The following is a 14,373-nucleotide window of genomic DNA, read 5'->3' as shown; positions in this document are numbered from 1 at the left end:
ATGAAACGCTCTATGATAATTTCCCTGAGGGTGCTTATCAAACATTAACACAACACGGGAACTAGAAGAGAGAGCAGGTCACTGGGTCCACTGGAGAGGACAACAAAACTAAATTCTGCTTCATGTGAGACTGGGCTGATAGAGTGACTGACACAAGTGCCCGACAGGGCAGACACAGTACTCGCCAGCCCTTACGGGGAACCACATAAAATAGCGGATATGTGGCAGAGGAGGGAGAAATGTTCTAACATCACAACCAGCACCTTCACTTACCATCCTTGGTCAAAAAAAGGGACACTGACCCCATTTCCGGAGGCTGGTGTAGGAAAGTTGACCCCAATCCCGGAGGCTGCAGGATAGATGACCCCATTCCTGGTGACAGGTGTAGGATAGCTGACCTTATTCCTGGTGGCTGGTGTAGGATAGCTGACCTTATTCCTGGTGGCTGGTGTAGGATAGCTGACCTTATTCCTGGTGGCTGGTGTAGGATAGCTGACCTTATTCCTGGTGGCTGGTGTAGGATAGCTGACCTTATTCCTGGTGGCTGGTGTAGGAAAGCGGATATCATTTATGGTGGCTGGTGTAGGATAGCTGACCTTATTCCTGGCGGCTGGTGTAGGATAGCTGACCTTATTCCGGATGGCTGGTGTAGGAAAGCGGATACCATTCATGGTGGCTGGTGTAGGATAGCTGACCTTATTCCTGGTGGCTGGTGTAGGATAGCTGACCTTATTCCTGGTGGCTGGTGTAGGATAGCTGACCTTATTCCTGGTGGCTGGTGTAGGATAGCTGACCCTAATCCTGGTGTGGGATAGTCGGACACCATTCCTGGTGACTGGTGTAGAGTAGCTGGCCCCATTCCCAGTGGCTGGTGTAGGTAAGCTGAACCCATTCCCAGTGGCTGGTGTAGTGTAGCGGACCTCATTACCAGTGGCTGGTGTACGGTAGCTGATCCCATTCCCAGTGGTTGTTATGCACAAACATTCCACTCCTCTCCATCACTGTCACAATGACAGTGATGGAGAGATAGCACTGAGAACAGGTGGATTAATATTTCTCATGACTGACCATGTTCATGAGTATGAGTAATTGTTGACTATAGGCAATATATAAACTCTCCATAGGGTCAGAGTGCCATACCAGTACCTCTACCAGGTAGAGGTTTGTGACCTGCTCTTGAGATCCAGGACAAGTCAAATCAACTCTTCTAAATCATAAAATCATTCAGATGTTGATCACTGCACACTGCCATATTTCTATTACAGTCACTCCCATATCCTAAGTAAATGACTACCACTATATAATGAAGGCTCCTGATACCAGCAGACATTTTCATGTTCTAAGTGTACAGTATGAGCATGCATCTGATTTTTCCACACGTTTGTGTTTTCATATCTCTTACAATGTAACACACGCTATACATATTTATCATACACAGTGCTAGCAACTAATACTCTAACACTTGCAATTAATAAAGCTTATTCAATAACACAGGGGCAGTAACGCTAGAGTGCAGCAACTTCTAGCGACCAATCAGATGTTGGCTTTCATTAGTCTCATTTACAATTGATCAAAGCCGATATTGGATTGCTCGCAGCACATTAATGCCCTTTGCACCATGTTGTCACTAAGTGGTTAATAACATTAGTATTATACACACGCTGGGTACCTGGACACTTACATATCAACGACAATAATAATAAACTGAGCTACCAATAGAAGCTACTGTATTAACATGACATTCCAGTTGTTTAGTCCTTTACCATAGTCGTACATATTACTTTATTATCAGACCAAGGGGGAGATTTATCAAGCCTTGGAGTGAAAGTGGAGAAATTGCCCAAAGCAACTAATCAGCTTATAGCTATCAGTTATCTAGCACAGTATGAAATGAGAGCTAGAAGCTGATTGGTTGCCTTGAGAAACTTTTTTACTTTTCTCCCCCCCCCAAGGCTTGATACATTTCCCCTTAAATCCTAAAATGTACCAGAAAATAAAGAATTGTCTAGCGTATGACGAATCGCAGGACCGTTCATATGCTCCCCATTCCCGAGGCATGGGGGATAGCAACACTGGGTGCATCAGTGTAACAACATGCAACAACTGGTTAATGGTGTGGGGGCAGCCTGTAATCGTGGTCTTACCTTGTCCGTGGAGGAGAGCGAGCAGGATAAGGAGAGGTTTGTGTGGCTCCATGGTCTTAGCTAGCAGAGTAATAAAAGAATAATATATATCTATATTTCCCAAGTGCCTGGAGTTTTGGGATAAGATGGGTGTTCCCGTGCCACGGGCTGAAAGCTTGCTCTGTCCTCACTCCCTGTCTCTCGTTGGCTCAGGCAGCTGCTTTCATTGGCCACTAAAAATAATCCTGGGTTTTTCTTGGACCAGGCTGCCCGTCCGGCGTGCGGCATTCTGCATCACATCTGGCTGGGTGTGGAGCCACGGAACGGCCTCCCAGCAGAGGTGGTCACTGCAGTGAGTGACTTATTTGGGGGGGAACTTATATGTATATACACAAGACGTGCTGGCGAGGTCCGAGTGAAAAAGAGGACGGAGTCTGCAGAACGTGTGGGTTGAATTGCAAACATCTGCCAAATTCAGGAGCTTTACGTTCTGTTTGGTGTAGGAAGGAGGAACGGTGACAGCTGCTGGGTCTGAGGGAGCAAAGCAAGATAGAGCAAGTAACTGTGCCCCTGGGTAACACCATGCTGCACTGCAGGGGGGCAAGTGTAACATGTGCAGAGGGGGGTTACATTTGGGAGAGTACGTGCCCAAACGCAGTCTAAATTGCAGTGTAAGGATAAAGATGTCCAGCATTTGCGCCATACTTGACCACTTTTTTTTCACCTACCCCTCCAGGAGAAGCCCGGAGAAAAAATGGCGCTGGCTACTGCAGGGGGTTGTGCCCAGGCGATGTATAATTAGGCCCGCCCCCACTGTGGCGAAATGCTGCAATTTGCGGGTCTTCACCCTAACCCTCCCTCCTGGTGCCTGACCCTAATCTTCACCCTAACCCTCCCTCCTGGTGCCTGACCCTAATCTTCACCCTAACCCTCCCTCCTGGTGCCTGACCCTAATCTTCACCCTAACCCTCCCTCCTGGTGCCTGACCCTAATCTTCACCCTAACCCTCCCTCCTGGTGCCTGACCCTAATCTTCACCCTAACCCTCCCTCCTGGTGCCTAACCCTAATCTTCACCCTAACCCTCCCTCCTGGTGCCTAACCCTAATCTTCTCCCTAATCCTCCCTCCTGGTACCTAACCCTAATCTTCACCCTAATCCTCCCTCCTGGTGCCTAACCCTAATCTTCACCCTAACCCTCCCTCCTGGTGCCTAACCCTCCCTCCTGGTGCCTAACCCTAATCTTCTCCCTAACCCTCCCTCCTGGTGCCTAACCCTAATCTTCACCCTAACCCTCCCTCCTGGTGCCTAACCCTAATCTTCATCCTAACCCTCCCTCCTGGTGCCTAACCCTAATCTTCACCCTAACCCTCCCTCCTGGTGCCTAACTCTAATCTTCATCCTAACCCTCCCTCCTGGTGCCTAACCCTAATCTTCTCCCTAATCCTCCCTCCTGGTGCCTAACCCTAATCTTCACCCTAACTCTCCCTCCTGGTGCCTAACCCTAATCTTCACCCTAACTCTCCCTCCTGGTGCCTAACCCTAATCTTCACCCTAACTCTCCCTCCTGGTGCCTAACCCTAATCTTCACCCTAACCCTCCCTCCTGGTGCCTAACCCTAATCTTCACCCTAACCCTCCCTCCTGGTGCCTAACCCTAATCTTCACCCTAACTCTCCCTCCTGGTGCCTAACCCTAATCTTCACCCTAACTCTCCCTCCTGGTGCCTAACCCTAATCTTCACCCTAAAAAATAAAAAAGTGTTAACCTTTAGACCCTACTTGTTGTCTACTGATTTTATGCTCATACTGTATATATAGGATATATACAGAGAAGTGTTTCTGCATTTGCCTGTGGTCCTGTCATTCTCTGCTCATTTTGGAATGTTATTAGATCTAAATAGACATAAAGCAACTTGTACTCTTGTTTATAGTCATTGAAATGACCCTGACTCATACTGTACATACTGAGACTTCTGTGCATCAATGTTCAGACATAACGGCAAATTATACATATGGGGGAGAGTGACCGAGGGGGAAGATGAGATAAGGGGGGCATTCTAGTGACAGAGGGGGGAGATGAGATAAGGGGGGCATTCTAGTGACAGAGGTGGGAGATGAGATAAGGAGGGCATTCTAGTGACAGGGGGGGCAGATGAGATAAGGGGGGCATTCTAGTGACAGAGGGGGGAGATGAGATAAGGAGGGCATTCTAGTGACAGGGGGGGCAGATGAGATAAGGGGGGCATTCTAGTGACAGTGGGGGCAGATGAGATAAGGGGGCATTCTAGTGACAGAGGGGGGAGATGAGATAAGGGGGGCATTCTAGTGACAGTGGGTGCAGATGAGATAAGGGGGGCATTCTAGTGACAGTGGGTGCAGATGAGATAAGGGGGGCATTCTAGTGACAGTGGGGGCAGATGAGATAAGGGGGTCATTCTAGTGACAGTGGGGGCAGATGAGATAAGGGGGTCATTCTAGTGACAGTGGGGGCAGATGAGATAAGGGGGCATTCTAGTGACAGTGGGGGCAGATGAGATAAGGGGGGGCATTCTAGTGACAGTGGGGGCAGATGAGATAAGGGGGGGCATTCTAGTGACAGTGGGGGCAGATGAGATAAGGGGGGGCATTCTAGTGACAGTGGGGGCAGATGAGATAAGGGGGGGCATTCTAGTGACAGTGGGGGCAGATGAGATAAGGGGGGGCATTCTAGTGACAGTGGGGGCAGATGAGATAAGGGGGGCATTCTAGTGACAGTGGGGGCAGATGAGATAAGGGGGGCGTTCTAGTGACAGTGGGGGCAGATGAGATAAGGGGGGCGTTCTAGTGACAGTGGGGGCAGATGAGATAAGGGGGGCATTCTAGTGACAGTGGAGGCAGATGAGATAAGGGGGCCATTCTAGTGACAGTGGGGGCAGATGAGATAAGGGGGGCATTCTAGTGACAGTGGGGGAAGATGAGATATGGGGGAAGATGAGATAAGGGGGGCATTCTAGTGACAGTGGGTGCAGATGAGATAAGGGGGCGTTCTACTGACAGTGGGGGCAGATGAGATAAGGGGGCATTCTAGTGACAGAGGGGGAAGATGAGATAAGGGGGCATTCTAGTGACAGTGGGTGCAGATGAGATAAGGGGGGCATTCTAGTGACAGTGGGGGAAGATGAGATATGGGGGAAGATGAGATAAGGGGGGCATTCTAGTGACAGGGGGCAGATGAGAAGGGGGGCATAATAGTGAGAGAGGGGGAAGATGAGACAAGGGGGGCAGATGAGAAGGGAGGCATTCTAGTGACAGTGGGGGCAGATGAGATAAGGGTGGCATTCTAGTGACAGTGGGTGCAGATGAGATAAGGGGGGCATTCTAGTGACAGTGGGGGCAGATGAGATAAGGGGGGCGTTCTAGTGACAGTGGGGGAAGATGAGATAAGGGGGGCATTCTAGTGACAGGGGGGGCAGATGAGAAGGGGGGTATAATAGTTACAGTGGGGGCAGATGAGAAGGGGGGTATAATAGTGACAGTGGGGGAAGATGAGACAAGGGGGGCAGATGAGAAGGGGGGCATTCTAGTGACAGTGGGGGAAGATGAGATAAGGGGGGCATTCTAGTGACAGTGGGGGAAGATGAGATAAGGGGGGCATTCTAGTGACAGAGGGGGGCAGATGAGACAGGTAGGACAATGAGTGACGGAAGGTCCATGAGACAAGCAGATCATAGAAATGAAAGAGGGGGCAGGTGAGACAAGGGAAGGAAGGGTGGGTGTGGTACAAAATGACGATATGGAGAGGTCGACATGCCAAAATGTTGACACTGTTAACCACTGGAGTTTTTCCATTGGCGAGGTAAGTATCCCTAATAATAAACTGTAACTGCAGACTAACACGAATGCTAAAATCAATAAAGCCACGTGTGTGGGAGGTGTTTATTTGCAGGAGCTGGGGGAGGAGCTGTGGTGTCCGGGCAGTCAGTGAGAGCTGCGAGGGGGCGGGTCCTCCATCCACCTCTCTACTGCACAGCTGTTATATAGAGCTCTACTAGATTAGGATGTGGCCTTGTGAATGCATTTAAAAAATTGTAGGGCAGGTCCTTAGAGGTATTTTCAGCCGTTCCCCTAGGGTACATCCTCGTGTCGTACTGTGAATGGGCTGGAACGCCCACTTGGAACACTTTTAAAATGTTGAAATCCTGCTTGATGCGTCTTTACATACAGCTATCGGTCATACCATTCTCACTAGCAGCGTCGGACAATGGCCTCTAATGTGTGTGACTGAGCGCCTTATTTTGCAGTCCCATGTAAGTATGGAAACGACACAGGCTGTATCACTAATTCTGACAATAGACAAACTCTGTCACTAATCATCAGCACGTTTATGTACCTGAAGAAGCAGGCAGCGCCCCATGAAATGCGTAATACTTTGGAAACTGAACTTAACATAAGCCTACGTGATGTTACTTGCTCATGATTCCCCCCCCCATTTTGGAATAAATATTTTTGGAAGAAATCTACCTTTGTCGGACCATTCATACCACAACTGGTCCTAAAATAGAGAGAGAGATATCAGAAACATCGACATTCAATATAGATTCATATAGCCAAATGCCCAAGAGTTCACAGTGGCAACAAAATGGACTAGATGACCTCTGCTTAGAGGAGTGGTGCAGACCTTACCTTCTACCACGATTCAGATGAGCATGGGGCTGCCATGCCATGCTCCACTTATTTTGGGATGTTTTTTTCCTCTTATTAATCATGGGTTCGATTCCGACCATGGTCCTATCTATGTGGAGTTTGTATGTTATCCTTGTGTTTCCTTCCACACTGCAAAAAATTTACTGGTAGGTTAAACATCTTCTAAAACAAAACAACTCTATTTGGGATTATAGCGTGTAAGCCCCCCTGGGGCAGGGACATGTGCTGTTTAAACACAGACACGCACATATGCATACTGTATACAGGAGCGGATATAAATATAACTGTGCATTCGGATAAAGACTCAAGCACACAGGAACCATCTAATCTAGTGGCTTTGTATATTATGAGGATACAATTGATAATTTAAAAAAAGGATCAGGGCACCCTCTAGTGGTGATAAATATTATAGCAGCCTGTATGTTTTATTATTATTTTCTTACGAAACAACACAGAAAGCTATTTCACCGTTGTATCCATGTCTTGGGGGGTCCATTTATCAATAATCACATACTCAATGTGATCTGGATGAGATATTAGTGACTATGATCGCATTGTAGTATGCGATAATAGCGCATCATCCCTGTGATAGGCTCGGTGTGATGTGACATCATCTTCACTCCTCTATCGAGACTCCTACACTACAGAAGCTGATGCCATCTTCATGTATCCCCCGTAGAAACCTATGGGCGGTCGCAGCTGCTGTCAGGTGTGATCCCCTCCATTGTACGTCTGAAGGATACCTAATAATTACGGGTACCCCCTGAAAACCGGTGTTTTTGGGGAATATTCCGCAAACATTTAATGATAAATAGACCGCATAGTCTTTCAGAGTTTTTATTTATTCCAAAGCTTTTGAGGGCAGTCACCTACGAGCTAATCACTTTATTGCAACTGGAAGGCCAAATGGCTTTGTTCTTGAAAATAATGGTTTAAATGTCGGGCAGCACAGACAGTGTAATGGTTAGCATTACTGCCTCACAGCACTGAGGCCGTGGGTTCAATTCCCACCACGGCCCTACCTGTGCGGAGTTTGTATATTATCCCTGTGTGTGCGTGGGTTTCCACAGTGTACTCCGGTTTCCTCCCACACTCCAAAAATATACAGGTAGGTTAATTGGCTCCCAACAAAATTAACCTTAGTGTGTGTGAGGATGTGGTAGGGAATATAGAGTGTATGCTCCACTGGGGCAGGGACTGATGTGAATGGCCAACTATTCTTTGTAAAGCGCTGCAGAATATGTGTGCACTATATAAATAACTGGTAATATATAAAATAAATAAATGTCCCCTAGGCAGGGGGTAAAAACCCATCCAGCTTGCACAGACCCCATAGCTTCCTGAAAATAAAGTCAGCTAACCTTTGTCTTGCATATGTCAGTCTTAGAAAGCCATCGTTGTGTTTTTTATATTTTAGAAGGTGAAAAACTAAAGTGCTTCTGAGGAAGCTGCTGACACTTACCCAGTGAAACGCGTCAAGTTCCTGCCACCTACCTCCTGGGCTGCTTTCTCAACTTTGTACCAGATCACGGCAGCTCACCAAGGACTGCATTGACTTACCTTTCCCCCTATCTAACTACATACCTAATTAATTGAACAAACAATAAATTGCATTGACGGCTACATTTGGAGATCCCGTAACTATTTCTATGAATGGAGATTTAGGAACTGGGACTGTGTAATATGAATTCTTTTTTTAACATGTTGTATGGATCTTTGATATACACCAGTGTTGGCTAACCTTGACACTCCAGCTGTTGTGGAACTATATATCCCAGCATGCCCTGCCAGTTTTAGCATGCCCTAATAGTAAAACTGTAGCAGTGCATGCTGGGTTATGTAGTTCCATAACAGCTGGAGTGTCAAGGTTAGCCAACACTCGTGTATACTGTATGTGCAGTTTGCCCATTTTAAGATTTTAATAAATGTTTTTCATTTCTGAAGCTGCATACACACACAACAATTGAGTTAATGAACGATTTTAGTAAACGATTTTCTATCTTGAAAAAATGAATTTAAAATAGTTTACTAAAGTTGTTCATTTACTATGTTTACTCAAATGTAATGAACGATTTTTATGAACTACAAACGATTTTTGCATATTAACTTAATGAAAATCGTTGAGTTGACAAGTCTGACTGAACTACAAACGTGAACGCGCATGAACAATAATCGTTCATCGTTTGACTCAGAAAGTGAACGATTTTTCCAAACGATTATCGTTCAAATCGTTGTGTGTATGCACCTTTATGGAGCGTACACACGGTCAGATTTGTCAGACTTGTCAGATGAACGATTAAACGATTTGACCAAAGTTTTGAACGATTTGAACGATTTTTGATTACATTAAAATGAATGGAATCGTCCAAGTCTGACTGCAAACCCATCAGATGTCAGATATCGTTATCTGACAAACGGGAACGCGCATCGTTGATCGTCCATCGTTCAGGCATGTCAGATATGAACGATTTTCCTTCAGATATGAACGACTGAACGATTTTTAAATCGTTATCGTTCATATCTGAAGGAAAAATCTGATCGTGTGTATGCACCATTAGTCATCCAATAGTTTATTACGAATATACTAGTCCAGCAAGACTGCACGCGGTGCCCCAAAGCCACAGCATGAATGACATACTGCGCCCATTTGGGGGTGGGGACAGGGTGGCGCTGTATGTGTATCCAGAAAACGGGGGCGTGTCGGCCCTGAAGGTTTCTCCTATCTTTTTGCTGGTCTAAAAGCGCAGTACCCCTGGGGTGGAAAGCCGATATCCGCAGATCATCTTTGCAATGAGTGAGCCAGGCCCAGAAACCTTCAGCCAAAACGGAGGATGGAAATGATGTCACCCGCGATGAGAGGAGCCTGCGCCTGCCGCTCTGGATCTAATTAGATCCAGTCAGCGGCAGTGTCTACGCGGGACGGTGGGAGTGAGTGGTGCCCAGCGGCCATCGTGAAGGTAAGTACTACACAGGTGAGTGGGGCTTGTTCTATACTGGGAGGGGGCACAGCATTAGGGGCATTACTGGTGGCTCTGCATAAGGGGTACTACTAAGGACATTACTGGGGGCTCTGCATAAGGGGCACTACAAGGGACATCACTTGGGGCACAACATAAGGGGTATTGTATAATGGGCACAAATTCAGGGCGGATTGCATAAGAGGCTAAGGGGCACTGCATTGGTTTTTATTAATAATAAAACCTTTCAAAATTGCATATTAGACTTTTTTTTTTTTTTTTTTGCGGCCCTCACTCTCAAGATTGAATATTCGGCTCGGTTGGTATTTTGAGTTTGACATGCCCGCTCTAGGCCAATGGGAACAAAATGGAAGAAAATCATGTAGTAGTGCCCCCATATAATGCCCCTGTAGTGCCGCTTGTACAAAAAAAAACCCCCACACTTACCTTAATCACTCTCATAGTGCTCATGGGGAGAGCCGAAAGCTGGGAGGTCAGAAGAGAACTCCAGCCTCCGGCTAACGCGGCGCTGCAAGGAAGGAGCCGGGCGCCCAATGGTAATAACATCTCAGCGGGCGTCCAGCTTAGAGCCTCCCTGCGGCACAGCCAGGCATGCATATGAATCATTCTATATTATACTATATGATTCATATGCATGCCCGGCTGTCCATCCATTACCCCCAGGAATTTCATTTTTACCCCATGTGGGGTAATTTACCCCTTTTCCCCGACCACTGCTCTAGGCCAATGCACCAGACAATTCTCATACTAGCTGCACACCCAGTACAGACACAACCACTCCCGTGCGCAGCGTACGAATCACTTGTATTATATAACAATGCACCAGGGAGTGCATAACGGCAATGTTAGAGGACTTGAGGCAGCTGTGACAAAAGGAATAACGGTTCCCAGTTGGCCGACAAGAAATTACATTTTAAGTTTTTGGAAACGCTCACACTCATGTTACGCAGAGCACCAATCTTGAGTCCCAAAATGACATCAGGGGAGCAGCCAATGTCTAGATTTGGGGGGGTTTGACACCACTTTTCCAACGGTTCGGTATGATTAACCAACTGCCAGCCGACATTATAATGGAATATGCAGAACAGGTCACTAAAAAGGTGCATTTCTCACATTTCAGCTGCCTGGTCTAATGTAAAATGTTAGGTGCTGAGCTGACAGTAATGTGCTTATAGCTTTAGTGCGCCTTTATGGGTTGGACTTTTGCAAACCCATAAAGGCGCCGTTTCAGCTTGGAAAAAACAACAACACGCATGTATTATCGTAAAACACCTTCATTTATTACAAAGTACACATGAAATGGAAATAAATAAAACACACAGATTGGGAACCCTATTCGGGAAAATGGACCCGTACAATAAGTACACAAGAGTGTTGAAATTGCTTGTGAATAGATTCTGGCGACTTTTGTTGCAAAGGTTGTATATATTCAGCGGGTAATGGATTCCAAAAGTTCTTGCAGGTTAGCCCGCTAGCCATAAGCCCTCTGTTCCTGCCAACGCGTTTCATGCTTGGACAGCTCTTCCTCAGGGCAATGAATACTGCCCCCTAGTGTCATCTTAATATACAGTATGGGTGAGTTACTTCCAAGACAACTTCTCATGTTTGAGACATGAGACAGGATACTTTTTCACTAAGTGGATATATCTGATTACACTTCCCGATTGTTCTGCCTTACGGATAATGGGACTGATTCTGCGGCGGACGCTAATCTGATCACAACTGCGATTTCGCACGGAACACAGCTGCGAAAATATGCTAATGCCTGCCAAAGCTCAGCCGGCATAGAGACGCCCACCGTTGCCTTCTCATATGCGTCCACGGTCGCTCTCCTGCATAAAAATCGGTGCCATCCACGCACCTCGGCCAGCCACGCTGCATTTACAGAAGGTCTGACCAGTCTCCTCGCACGCAGAGAGCTCTCATGCTGCGTATGCACCCGCAGTGGCTAATTTATGCACGCCCAGGAAACGGCGTTCAAAACGTACACACACCTGCGTTCCTCCGACCACTGTTACCACCTTCAAACGCTGACCCTCACTCACTTTACAATAGACTCGTCTGTGCGTCCGTAATCACAATGCGATCACACAGTGCGGCTTACATGCATGCGCGATGGCAAACACTCGCTCGATCTGCGTGCGTAATCGCCATTGCACCCGCTGCTTAATCAGGCCACATATCTGCAGGAGGAAACTCTAGAAAAATGACCATTAGTAGGCCTGTACATAGAAGCATCCATGAATAGTAAGTTACTATAGTACCCAGCTCCTGGTTTAGTCCCGTTACATGATTAAGTCCAAACTTTCCCGAAACCAGAAGTGTCTACATTAATGGAAAACAATGAGGGAGACATATATCGCAGAATCACACAGTGTGGAGAGGGAACCATTGGTGGTCAACAGCAGGATGTCCATGAGGTAAGTGGATTTACAGTCTTACCTGATCTTGGAGGATGAGTGGACAGGGCAGGATCTTGCTCACTAACTCGGCCTTACCAGCCCCTCGCTCGGCGTTACCAGACATCACCCGTGACTGGCCTCAGTAGCTCTGATAAGCTGCCGTTTTGTGGAACCTGTGAGATCTGCCAGGGGTTTTGGAAAGGCCAATCAAAGGATGAGCACCAGTACTGGGCCTTATAGGGCAGAGGGCCCTTACAGTAGGTGCTGGCATATTGAACTGGACTTCTTGGTTGTCTGGCTTGGAACACATTTTGACTGAGCAAGCTACCAGAGAGGGGGCAAGGTACATTCAATAAAAGGTGAATTGCATTTTCTGCTCCCTATCGCCTTCAATTATAGCCTTATGTAACCGGTTAGATTCTCAACATCTTCCCGGAACAAAAATGTACCCAGAGAAGAAATGTAGCATGCCACCCTATAACAAAGTTATTACCCAGTGCCTGCAGACATGGATTAACTGCAGACTCCTAACCTGCCTGTTAAAAGTTCCATAAACAGTCCCTGTTGTACCTACGAGTCACAGCTTAGGAGACATACGTTAAAGCTTCTGGTGAAAATGTCTTGCTCAGGAGGAACTGGACCTACATGGTCAAACATGGAAAGAGAATCAACTCCCACTGTCTCCAGCCTCCCTCAAGCCAATGCCAACATGGGATCCCATTCTTATAAAGTAGTAATTGTGGTACTGCTCCTATAAGGAAGACAGGTACCCGGAAAACTATATGTTAGACGGGACAAGGAGTAGTTTGGTCAGGTAGTGGTTGGAGATCACAGTTCAAGCTGGACCAAGACTACTAAAGAAGTCACCACTATGCTCATGAAGAATGATCAAAAAAAGAGTGTGGGCACCAAAAGCAGGCTTACACTGGAGCTTTGCTAGTGGTCTCGTCAATGTTCAGAATCCCCCCTCCCATCATTTGCTAGAGGACTAGTATTGAGGCAGGAGTCCCAAGACTTCTGGAGGAAGACCCCGGTGTTAGTGTAAGTAACCGTGCTGGCTCTCTCTCGGGCGGTTTCTTACATTGACAGTAACTGTGAAACCTTTTAGTGGGGCTTCTAAATAAACGTCATACCTGATTGTGTAGCCATCAGTCATGGTAGAGATTTGTGCCCACATATTACCAGGGTAGGAGATCTATGCCACCAGTAACTGTGCCCGCAAGCTTCTGGGTCGCTCCCTTTAGGGTAAAAAGACAAAGGTCTTCCTAGCTTTGTGACATATGTGATAATACAAACCAAGGAACCAAAAACAGCACCTGCAATTATGTAGCTCTACCTATTGGGATCCTGAAGCAGTGCGTGTGGAAGAAGCTCTAGTTAGGGTGGGATTACATGTTCCCAGGTACTGTCGGCCTCTTCAGTAGAGAATGAACAGAAACAAAATAAGAGCACCTGGTTGTGTCACCTACCTCCCAATGCCCCAGGGATAATGATAGTCTGGTCCTCAGTCATGGTATCTACCAATATCCCTGAAGACTGGTACACACCAATATATCGCATCACTTAACACATACACACTCTACACAATCCGCTGAACGACATAATTCAAAGCTTAATGTAACAACACAGCGTCATCTGCGGCATTGTCCCATCACCCAAAGCCACCCATTTCATCAATTGGGTGGTTTTGGGTGTACTCAGGACAGAGGTGTAGGTGGAGGTTAGCCTTTGCACAGTGCCTGTCCATCACCCTTAATCTGGTTTAAACAATGGAGAATGATTTAACCTCTATATCCAAACAGTGACCCTCCCGCTGACCCAAATGTTTCTGCATTACAAGCAATGGTTGAACAAGAGTCTTCGTAATTCATTGCATAAACCAGAAGTTCCCAAACGTGGTCCTCAAGGCTCGAGAACAGTACAGGTTTTAGAGTTATCCATGGCTGAGCACAGGTGACTTAAGTAGTACCTCAGTCAATTTGATTTCACACCTGTGCTCATCCATGGCTATCTCAAAAACCTGACCTGTTGGGGAGCCTTGAGGTCCACGTTTGGGAACCTCTGGTATAAACTCATCACAATCTGAGTGGATGTGGTCTGCAGGTGTGACTTTAAACACTCAAGCTCAGCCCACAGGGCACCCTAACAATCCAGGTTTTAAAGATGTCCCTGCTTAGGCACAGATGAT

At 46.8% G+C, this 14,373-nt stretch overlaps 1 protein-coding gene across 2 annotated transcripts in view; it reads right to left on the bottom strand.

Moving 5' to 3' along the window:
* ITGA10 (integrin subunit alpha 10) overlaps window positions 1-2,421 on the bottom strand; it is a 37,127-nt gene extending 34,706 nt beyond the window's left edge. For both annotated transcript variants that reach the window (XM_088467561.1, XM_088467562.1), the window contains exon 1: window positions 2,145-2,421. In XM_088467561.1, coding sequence (XP_088323687.1) covers window positions 2,145-2,196 — 52 coding nt within the window. In that variant the 5' untranslated portion in view covers window positions 2,197-2,421. The remainder of the gene's footprint in view (window positions 1-2,144) is intronic.
* Between the last annotated feature and the right edge of the window lie 11,952 nt (window positions 2,422-14,373).

The sequence above is a fragment of the Taudactylus pleione genome, unplaced genomic scaffold (assembly GCF_031769625.1).
Source record: "Taudactylus pleione unplaced genomic scaffold, aTauple2 ptg000073l, whole genome shotgun sequence".
In the NCBI taxonomy this organism is placed as follows: Eukaryota; Metazoa; Chordata; class Amphibia; order Anura; family Myobatrachidae; genus Taudactylus; species Taudactylus pleione.
Note: the sequence above shows the minus strand (reverse complement) of the source record. Positions and strands in the feature narration are given on the sequence as shown.